The sequence below is a fragment of the Tamandua tetradactyla genome, chromosome 7, assembly GCF_023851605.1.
Source record: "Tamandua tetradactyla isolate mTamTet1 chromosome 7, mTamTet1.pri, whole genome shotgun sequence".
Lineage (NCBI taxonomy): Eukaryota > Metazoa > Chordata > Mammalia > Pilosa > Myrmecophagidae > Tamandua > Tamandua tetradactyla.
This window is the reverse complement of record NC_135333.1, coordinates 149,065,592-149,076,975: the sequence shown is the minus strand read 5'-3', so window position 1 is coordinate 149,076,975 and position 11,384 is coordinate 149,065,592. Positions and strand designations below refer to the sequence as shown.

Sequence of the window (11,384 nt, the reverse complement as noted above, 5' to 3'; positions counted from 1 at the left end):
TGTGGTATCTCCAATGGCCTAGAACATGACTGGCTCATAGTTGATAGTCAATAAATGTTGGATGAATTAATTGCCTATATTAACATCTCTTGTGAATCCTAAGGCAGGTGCATCTTTCCCCATCCTTACAAAGCGCCAGAGCACAAACCAGAAATCCCTTAAAAGGTCAGGACCAGAAACAAGGCTGATCTAAATTCATGTACCTTGCACCCGGCAGGCTTAAAGGACTGAGAGAAGGAGAAGAGGACTCAAATAAGTGTGAGGGTAAATAAATAAATAACAAAACAAAACAGGCAGAAAAGGAAAGACGTTTTAGTTTTTACAGCGGAGTTGGCAGGAAGCCACTGAAACGACCGCAGGTCAACCCTTGGCACTAGGCGGTCTCCTTCGCTGAAGATCTGGGTAACTACCACCAAAGCTCTCGGCTAAACAGACCCCCGTTTAAAAAGGTGCTTATCAACACTGAAATGCCCAAATTCATCTGAGTGCCTTGGAAAGAGAATTACCTAACTCAAGACTATCCTCCATTCCACTGAACTAACGCAGGCCTATAGGAAAACCCTATGACTTGAGCAAGTGACCCCGGAGGTAGATCTGTCCTGCAGAACTTGCAGCCCGACTGCAGCCGTCCGGAAACCTGAGAACCCTTAGCCGGGAAGAACCTTCCTTCCCCAGCTCCTCCCTCCCAGGTTGCTCCCAGCCCCCGCAACCCGGGCGGTCCCGGCCACACCCGCTTCCCTCCGGTGGCCCGGCCGCCCCCGCTGCAGTTCGCGGGAGCGTTCTTCCTGGGGCGGGCGCAGGCCTGGGGCGCATGCGCACTGGCCAAAGGGCGCCTCCCTGCCCGGATCTCGCGAAGTTACGTTACAGTGGCCGCCGGTGACGGGTGGCCAGGCCCGGGGCGGGAGGGTTTCTGTAGTAAGAAGGGAGGTCCGCTCGGCCGGGCGCGCCGCCCCAGTGCTCTGTGGGATACTGGAAGTCTTGAGCGTCTCCTCCCGGTTCCCAGCCCTCCTCTGGCCCACACTCATAGAAACAGTCACACACCCCCAGCCTCCCCTCTCTTCCCTCTCCACCTCCCTCTTCCCCCCCTCGCGATAAGAAGACCCGGCGGCAGGAGAGGGGATGAAGATGGCGGACGCGAAGCAGAAGCGGAACGAGCAGCTGAAGCGCTGGATCGGCTCCGAGACCGATCTCGAGCCTCCCGTGGTGAAGCGCCAGAAGACCAAGGTTAAGTTCGACGATGGCGCCGTCTTCCTGGCCGCTTGCTCCAGCGGCGACACGGACGAGGTCCTCAAGCTGCTGCACCGTGGGGCCGACATCAATTACGCCAATGTGGACGGACTCACTGCCCTGCACCAGGTCTGTCCGCCCCGCCTCGGGCTGTCCTGACCCTGTGGCCTCCTGCCAAGGCCTCCCCTCGCTCTCGGCCTCCTGAGGCTGGGGGCGGCGGAGAGTCCCTGCCGCGGGGTGAGGGGGCGGCATCCCGCGAGGGAGAGAGGGAGGGAGCTGGACTTGGGGCCCCCTTCAGACCAGTTGGGGTTGGGACCCGGCTGGTTTCCGGGATCGAGGGGAAAAGGGCATTGGTCGCTTTTAGGCCCCACGGCCATTTGTGAACCTGTGTCTGGGATTTGGGGTCTAGACGGGGAAGGGTGCAGTGGGGTTGAACGTGGGCCCCAGTGTCAGGCGTATATTTGAGAAAAGTGGGGCTGCTGATGGAAACGACGTGCAAGGGACATTAAGGACACTTGGGCATATGGACGGATGTCTTTGGCTTGTAGGTGGGCATTGGATTTGTTGTACTTTTTAGAACTTGATTACAAATGATGATAATAATAAAGAGTCCTAAGCCGAGTATCCTGAGCGAACGATTTCCTGTTTTCTCTTGGTCACTTAGGAGGGGAAAGCGGGGTGTAATTAGCGATCAGCACTGACTGAAAGGGAGGGGATGGAAGTGGCAAGATAAGGTAGTGTTCTAAGGTGCTTGCCCACCTTCGGACGGTAACGGCTTATCTGGAGTCTGGTTCTTGGCGAAGAGTTTGTCGCAATGTCAGAGAACCTGGAGCGCCAGGTCTTTTTGCTCTGGGGTTAGAAAACGAAGAATAAGTATCGGGCACCATTCAGAGCTGGTTACCGAGATGTGATTATTTTTTCTTTTGGGGGTGGGAGAAAAGAAAACTGTTCACCAACTTTTCTCAAAATGGATGCTTTGTGCATGTTAAAGTTTTATAGTAGTCTGATTGGGATCTCTCGATGTTAGCCAAATAAGGAGAAACTATTGGCAATCCAGAGATAATGTGCTTTGCCTTTAACAGGCCAAAAGCAACACAACCACGTAGAGTTCTGCATAAAAAGCAATTTTTAAGTGATGGTAATAGGTGACGAGACAGCATCTTTCCATTTTCTTGGTTGGCAACTTGGGATTAAAAGAAAACGACTTTACAGCAGTAGTTCCCCTTACAGTGCAAAGAGGTGTGCACTATCTCAAAGTTGCCTTGGATGTTTGTGTAAGATCGGAGCTTTATTTTGAGTAATATTGCAGCAAAATCGTGTTTAAGAAACTGAAACATAAGGCTAATATTTCATGGGTATTAGCCTGCTGTTTTTTAAAAGAGAGGTGTGTGAAGGCAGTTTTCCTTTTACTGCTTCCTGCTCAAGTGAATAATGACCGTCTTAAATTTTATTCAGTTGAATTCTCATATCAAATTTGGCTTATAGCCTTTGTTTACAAAGTTGACTGGATGAATTGGAATGACTGACAAATTGCAGATAAATCTGGAATTCAGAATGTGGCACCCAGTAAGATATACCATAGTCTTTAGCTCTTTCTTTATTCCGTTAATTTAGTTTCCTTAATGCATAGCAAACTTATTTTTCTGAGATTTATTTTGGGGCATAGCATAACTCTCGATTCTTAAAACATGGACTTGGGAATGAAAAGCTTTGGCATTCAAAATGATATTTGTGTAAGATGAATCTTTTCACATTTCTTTCAAGTGTACTTCACACATTTTAGTAATTGATTTAAAAAGACAGTTATTGTATGCCTGAGGTCAGGATAATTGGATAATGGTTTGTTTTACATCAGCATGTTTTTATTAAAATTGTCAAATAGAATTGTAAACTTACTATTGTGGAGGAACCCAATTATATTGGCTTGGAGGAAAAGAAAATTTTCTAATACTTATATTAATGTAATAGTGGTATGTGTGTAATAATTGTTTAGGTAGGGAAGAAAGTATATTTAACAGGCTTGCTAGGGTCTTTTTCCTTCTCTCGTATTGCACAGTGTTGTAAGAATTATTTGACTTATCAATTCCTTCCTAACTGATTGAATTCAGTGACTTGTTTTGCATCATATAGGTGTATTGTTTACTGGGTATTCTGTTTTAACTGACAGGCACTTAAGCAGAAGTTTCCAGGTTTATGTATAAACCATTTGCATAATTTTGTAGTTTGTCTGCATATTCCTTAAGTCATTGAAGCTAGTTTTTAAAATATCAAGTATTAAAATTTTTATTATGCTTTCTCTACTCAGCATTTCTTATTTTCTCAATTCTTCTTGTACTTTTTTCTCTTGTGGCATTGAGAACAGACAGTTCACTTTGGGCAAATTCAGGACAAGCGATAGTGAAAGGTGATAAATAAAACTTTAAAAAAGGACCAGAAGAAAATTTTAAGCTTTGAAGAAATCTCTTGAATGCTGCTTGCTTTAATAATTTAAATTATAAAACTTAAAATCATCCATTGATTTATTTAACAGTCCTTGAATAGTTTCTCCCCAAAGATCGTAGAATGCCTGTTCTCTGCATTAATCTTGGGAATATTTGCTTTGTTCGTTTTAACCAGTGTCTAAAATTTCATAGTCATGAGAAAAGTGTCAGGAATCTTACAACCCAAAATACATTTCTTAAGCTAATATTTTGCTTTCATTTTTAGTATAAACAGTTTGTATTTAAAGGTTTCTTTATGAAATAGTTGAGTGTGCTTTCCCATTAGATGTTATAGGACGTATTCAATTTTTAGCTATTCTTTTTGTATGAAAATACTTTATGCATATAGTAGTAAAAGCAGTGTTTCTTGTCAAATTCCTTGACAGCCTCCCTCACCCCCACCCCCACCCCCACCCCCGGCCTCTTTAGCTAGAAAACACTTCTGAAGTTAGGGATATGATATAATTTCTGATTTTCTAGAGCCAAAGTCTGGGGCAGATTTTCATTTTACTAGTGGGAAAAAATCAATTTCTTATTTTATAGCTACCTGGTAGAGTTGTCATATGTGATCTGTATCTTTTAGCATATTTTTAAAAGATTTTAGGAGACTAATAGGGTTGTCTATATAATGCCTTATTGCTGATTCTTACTGAAACTAGTGTGCATGAGATTTATTCCTAGTGTTTTCAGATCTTTAAGTCAATTCTGTCTTTAGCCTTTTGCTCTTACCTTAAAATCTTACCTACTTCCTCTGTGCCAGTGACTTCCAAATTATTTCCAGCTCCCACTTTCTCTAGGGGTCCAAACCCTCATTTCCATTTTTCTACTGATATAAGCATAAATTTCATATTAAGTATTATTAAATGCATTGTGATTTTTTTAATTTAAGAATATATCTCTAAGTAGTAATATACAAAATACAGGCCAACCCCCTTTGCCATAGAATAACAACTGTATTTACCTGTGTAATTTCTTCAGATCCTTATTGCTCAACCATAGATTTTAATAGTAACTCATTCTATAATTTATTTTTATGATTTAATGTTAGTTTACATATGTATTAAATTTTTATACTTTGCTAACATCCTTGTTTAAGTCTGAGTATTATTAATTCAATTGTTATAAGTTTCACATTATAGTCAGGAATGTCTTTAAATTCAACCTGAAAAATGTGTCTTTCATTGATGCCCCTATTTCTATGAATGATATCCATCTCTAGATTGAGCATTAAACATTTTGATTATTGTTTATGCGTTCACCTGTCTACATGAACTCAGTTAATCTTTTACTCAGTCTTTTCTTGCTTCACAATCACCTTTGCATCAATTATTTTTCTTGCCATTCTCGTTATCAACCTAGTTGGTACTTTTATTAATTTTATCCCTAGAGTGTAGTAATAGTATAATTGCTTTTTCTGTCACTGTTCTCTCTGGTCCGATCCAATGTACGTTTACTGTCAGACTACTCTTTTAACAATATCACTTTATCACTCCTCTCATTAAAGTTCAGACTTAAAGCATTTCACCGTTTAGCTTATACTAGTTCTATCTCCTTTGGATGTTGTATCTTTTAGTTTGTAACTTGCTTCTCCTTGAACAAGATTGTTACGTTATTTTTTTGCTATTTCTACCACCTAGAATATCCTCCCTCCCTTCTTTGCCTGTCAAAATCCTAGTCATAATCAGAGTACAAAATCAAACAAAATAAGAAACAAAACAAAACACAGAAAAAAGAAAATAGAAAAACAAACAAAAAACAAAATCCTAGTCATTCTTCAGGGCCCTACCCAATTTATTTATATAGTACTATGACGCTGCAGAGGCATTTTCTCCTCTGGGTGCTCACTGTACCTTATCTTCTGCCTCTCTGCTGCTATTAAAGCACCCATTACTGAATAGCATTTGTTTATCAGTTTGTCTTCCCTGGTAGATTGTAAGGACCTATCTTCCCATTTTTGTATTTTGAGAGCCTGGGCCCATGACTGGTGCTAGCCAAAAATTTCTTAAATTGTGTCTTTTACCTTGTATCGTAGTTATGTAGGTTTATAGTTATTTGTAATGTTGCTAGATACATCTTTGAAACCTTCACATCCAGATACTTAGAATATTGTTCTTGCATAGAGAATGTGTTTAGTAAATTTTGTTGAATTGAGAGCTTATATGTTTATGAAACAGAAATGAAATCTTTGTTCTGGATCTTTTGTGCAAATTTTAAAATATGTTGAGATTAAAATAATATATATTAATGTAATACCAATTTAGCTAGGAAAAGAAGAAAAAAATACACTTAATAGACTTCTTAAGGTCATCCCCCAATTCCCAATTTGCACAATGTTGCTCTTTCCTATTTAAAAACAGCTAATATTGAGCTACTTATTAGAGATTTTTTAATGCTGTATATGAGAAATCTGTTTAAAACTGAATATACATCTTATAATTTATACCTGCTTGCTTTTGTTGTTGTTGTTGGGGGGTCTTATGATCATGGAAGAACATATTTGATCACTTAAAGTATATTAAAACTGTTATTAAAAAGAATGAAATATTACCTTCTCCATGTAATTTTCTCAGTAGAAAAGCTGTGATACTTCATGCTGATAGATTTAGAACTCTTTATTGAAATCATCCTAAATCCATTAAAAAAAAACATAAACAAAAAACTCTCAACTCCAGACTGGCTTCCTTCCTGCAAGTAAATGGACAGTCCTAACCATATATGGGGTGTGCTGGTAGGGCACCCGTGTCCACACTGCTACTCTTATGCCTTCTCTGCAGTTGCTGTCTTTGACTTCCTGGCAATAGTTTTGTGGTCTGACTTGAAGTGTCATAACCAAGCCCATCTTTCATGTGCTACAGCGATGGTGTGATTACAAGCTGTTGCTGAGCCTTTTTTTTTTTTTTTGGTATTAAATTTTTAAAAAATTTATTTTGTATTATCAAACCAAAACAACAAACAAACATGAACATTCTTAACATACAAACATTCTGTGTATGGTGTACAATCAGTGACTCACAGTATCATCACATAGTAGTATATTCATCACCATGATCATTTTTTAGAACATTTGCATCACTCCAGAAAAAGAAGTAAAAACAAAAAAGAAAAAGCTCACACATACCATACCCTTTACCCCTCCCTCTCATTGACCATCTACTCAATAGATTTTAACCTTTGTTCCCCCTATTTTTTTTTCTATACCCCTTACCACGCCCTTTCATTGTTCACTAGTATTTCAGTGTACTGAATTTATTTTAACATTTATTCCTCCTATTATTTGTTTATTTTTAATCCATATTTTTTACTCGTCTGTCAATATCATAGGTAAAAGGAGCATCAGACACAAGGTTTTCACAATCACATAGTCACATTGCAAAAGCTCTGTTGTTATTCATTCATCTTCAAGAAACATGACTACTGGAGCACAGCTCTACAGTTTCAGGCACTTCCCTTTAGGCTCTCTAATATACCTTAATCTAAAAAAGGGGCTATCTATAAAATGCCTAAGAATAACCTCCAGGATAACCTCTTGATTTTGAAATCTCTCAGCCACTGATACTTTATTTTGTCTCATTTCTCTCTTCCCCCTTTTTGTTGAGAAGATTTTCTCAATCCCTTGATGCTGAGTTCCAGCTCATTCTAGGATTTCTGTCCCACGTTGCCAGAGAGGTTTACACCCCTGGGAGTCATGTCCCACCTAGAGAGGGGGAGGGTGATGAGTTTGCTTGGTGTTGACTGAGAGATAGGCCACATCTGAGTAACAAAAGGGGTTTGCTGAGCATCTTCTAACTTAGCCTGGTAGAAGCACTGGATGAACAGAGGAAATTTTTTTCATCATCTATTTGTTACAAATGCTGTTGACATAAGAAAATTACTTGTATTAAAATTTTTTTAAAAAATAACTATATGGTAACATTTTATGGGGAAGGGGTAGGACATTGGTTTGTTACTACTGTAATATGTCCCCTTTTGACACTTTCTGAAGTTCTGATGTTCATTGCCGAACTGTCTCCAAAAACAAAAAACAAAAAACTGGACTTCACTCTGCCTTTCTTTAAAAGTTTGTGGGATTGGAAAGATGGGGTAATGGCATTTTGGTTCATCCCTATGAAAGGTTGAAGACCTCCAACAGTCATTTTGAGTTTATTCTAAGTCGAGGTTAGATATGTAGTAGCTGTGCTGATCACTGTCTTGTTGAAGTGATTGATGAGTATCTGTGGATATTACATGTGAAACACCATGGTAAGTGGTTTTACAAACAGTATCTAGTTTAATTCTCACATTTCTCTTGTTCAGGATTACAGATACAGGATTCTAACTCAGGTCTGTTTAATTCTAAAGCTCAAACTTAGATGTCTTCTGTTAAGTCCAGAGAAAGAGGTTTTCTTAAATCTTTCAGTCAGTATAGTTTGTAATTAATTGTTGGAGCTTTGCCTCCAAATCAACAAAGAATCAAATGAAATATAATTTGTATGTGTGTATATATATGTGTATATGTACATTTATGTATAATTATTTTCTTCATATACTTTGTTTTAACAAGCCAACACTTTTAAGACCTTTTGTTCATAATCGAGATGCAGTAGAATTTTATCTAAATTAGTCTCCGAATTAAAAATCTGTCCTAAACTTTAGGAACTGCCAAGATTGTTTTTGGCAGGCCATTATGTGCAGATCGTTTGATCGAAATGCATTGGGATGTTGCAAAGGAAGTTATAACAGCAGTAGCAGTAAAATCACTCCTGATTTAAGGACATAATTTAATCTTCAAATATCTTCATTTTTCTTTATCATAATACCAGCATACATTACTGCTTTAGGTATTTTTACATACTCATTTGCAGAAATTGTTCCACACACACAGTTATTCTTGAAGAAAAGAGCTAGGCAAGATCAATTCAGAGTATTAAAAATTAAAAGAAAACATCCTCTTATTCATCACCACAGTTTGTTTTAGTCACCATTCTGTAACATGATTATTGATTTATAATTAGGACTTGGACATTGCATGAAAATGTTAATCAAGTTATCTGGAGTAACTTCTGAATTAATGAAAGAAAACTTTTTAATGTTAATGTTTGATTTAATTTGGAGCCTTTTATTAATAAGAATATCCAATTTATAAGATTATTCTATTTCTTAAATCATGTTGTAAAATTTAGCAAAATTGTATTTCAAGTCTTGAAAAGGCAATAAATTTTTATTACTATTTTAAATTTTAATTTGAAATGTGATTTACTACTTGCTCATTAAATCATTGATCATTGATTCCCAGAACTGTACATTTGATGGACCAGTAAAATTTTTAAAAAAATTTCTCTGACTAAGGGCAGTGTATCAGTGGCTCAGTGGCAGAATTCTTGCCTGCCATGCCAGAGACCTGGGCTCAATTCCTGGTCCCTGCTCATGCACACACACACACACACACACACACACACACACACACACACAATGAAAAGAAAATTTCTCTGACTAAAAGAAGGGAGAGCTTTATTTTGCCATGTAAGATTATTGAAAATAATTACTTGCTCATCTTCTGCTGTCATTATTTCATAAGAATATTTTAACAACAACCAGAAAACCACGTAGAGAACAATTGATACTCATACATCAATCTGTAGAATTACTGGTATATTGACAACAGATGTTCTTTCATGTAGGTAGAGAGGGTAGCTGAGGTGAAAAGATTTCAACACTCGATTGCCAATGTCTTTTAGTTAAGGTATGGTGGAATGTAAATGGTAGCAGGCCAGAAGATGAATACCAGGCCCTGGCACCTGGTTACCCAATTAAGGCGCAAAAAGAATTTATCTGAAGAGATTCAGAAGATCCGTTAAAGCTCTTTTTTTGGGAACCACTGCTTTTCATACTTATACTTCATAAGCATTCTTTAATGCACAGCCCAGGGCACAAAATGTGGACTTAACTTGACCACTTGGGCACACGGTGATTCTCTAACTTATTGTTTAAACTCTGTTTGGCACTTGTATACTATTTACTATTGTTAAAATAGTGAATCTCTTAAAGTAGAAACTTTGAATCATTTTTCTTTAAATAATTAGAAACTTTCATTCATTTTTCTTTAAATTCCTTTTGGTATCTGTATTTCTTTTTAGTGTGCACAAGTAATGTGTTTTTTAAAAAAAAAATTGAACTCAAAGACTAATCTTGTCAAAAGCAGAGTTCACAGAAAACAGGATGATGCCATTTCTATACATAAATACAATAGTGCTAACAAATATTAAAAATGGTCTAATGAAGTTTACTTATACCGACATCTTACTCTTAAAATATTTATAATGTGAGGGAGGCCATTATTGGTCAAAATTTAGCCGTATCTTACATTTATTTTTGTAATGAAATATATTACTTACTGGGATTATCAAAACAAGTAAAATTTTGTTCAATTTATGTAACATACTTTAAAATAAATTCCCTTAATCAAATCGTTGGGTATTAGTTTAGAAAAAGAATCCTTAGCATACTTGCCTTTAAAACTAATGTGTATTTTCTAGCAGTTTTAATTTAAAAAAAAAATTTTTTTTTTCTAAATAGCATTTTCACTGTGGATCCCTATATGTCAGGATTTTCTGATCTCATTAGTATTTTGGTTTGTCTTTTCACTGTTCTGGCTAAGTTTAAAAAGGCAAACTTGGGCCTGTGTTAACTGCCCTAAGTATGCTTGCTTGAATGCTCTTTTGTGGATGGAGACATTCCACATTGTCATGTGTTATATAGGCATTTTTGAAATGACATTCAGTAGAAACCATGGAAAGAAGTAAAAGCGTTTCTCAGCTGTCACCTTTTCAGTAATCTATTTTAAGTGCCTTATGTACATTGCATAAGATATGCAGAGAGAGCCATACCTAATTAAAAACTTTGACTTAAATGTTATTTCTCACTTGAGCTGAAATTACTTTTTTTATTAGTTTATTTATGTTTCTAACAAAAAAATTGTAGAAAGTTTTATTTTCTTGAATATTTGCACAGTCCAAAGGAGATTAAATTTTGTGTAAATTGATACCCTCTTAAGCTGTAGTGTCCATGTAGGAAAGTATATTTTTGCGGACTGCTAAATACATAGATAATATATGTACGCACTCACACAATTATCTTTACTTTATAATAATAAACATAGTCTCCTTCAAATAAACATGCTAACCTTCAAAATTATTTCAGATGGTTTTAAACTTATTCAAGTATTCATACTTATGCTTGGAACATTTCTGGGGCTTTTCTGTTGGAAACTTCAGCTCCAGGGCATTCTTTTAAATATCTTTCATATTGGGAATATTTTATTCTTTGAGGAGAGTTTTTAATTTTGGAAGTGATAGTCATTTGGAGACGTGTCTGATAAATAAGGTAGATCTTGGGTAATTAATACCATGAATGATTGCATGATATTTTCTAAAAAGCTATTCTTAATTGGAACCATCATCATAAAGAGGCTAATGTCTGTGCCATAGTTAACTCTTTTTACAATATATGGACTGGAGTAGCTGCTTCAGAATTATGATTAACTTCGTGTGCACTTTGTGTTCCAGATTTTGCATGAAACTAGTTAATGTTATAGCTTGTGATTTGAGTATCTTCTTTCTTGTGGATATTTGTGTTTATCACAAATAACTTTGATTGCGCTGTTTCCATATCATTGAGCTATTATTTTTCCCAAAGATATGT

At 37.1% G+C, this 11,384-nt stretch overlaps 1 protein-coding gene across 3 annotated transcripts in view; it reads left to right on the top strand.

The window, feature by feature from the left end:
• Window positions 1-854: 854 nt before the first annotated feature.
• Window positions 855-11,384, top strand: part of PPP1R12A (protein phosphatase 1 regulatory subunit 12A) — a 144,651-nt gene continuing 134,121 nt past the window's right edge. For all 3 annotated transcript variants that reach the window (XM_077111517.1, XM_077111515.1, XM_077111516.1), the window contains exon 1: window positions 855-1,356. In XM_077111517.1, coding sequence (XP_076967632.1) covers window positions 1,120-1,356 — 237 coding nt within the window. In that variant the 5' untranslated portion in view covers window positions 855-1,119. The remainder of the gene's footprint in view (window positions 1,357-11,384) is intronic.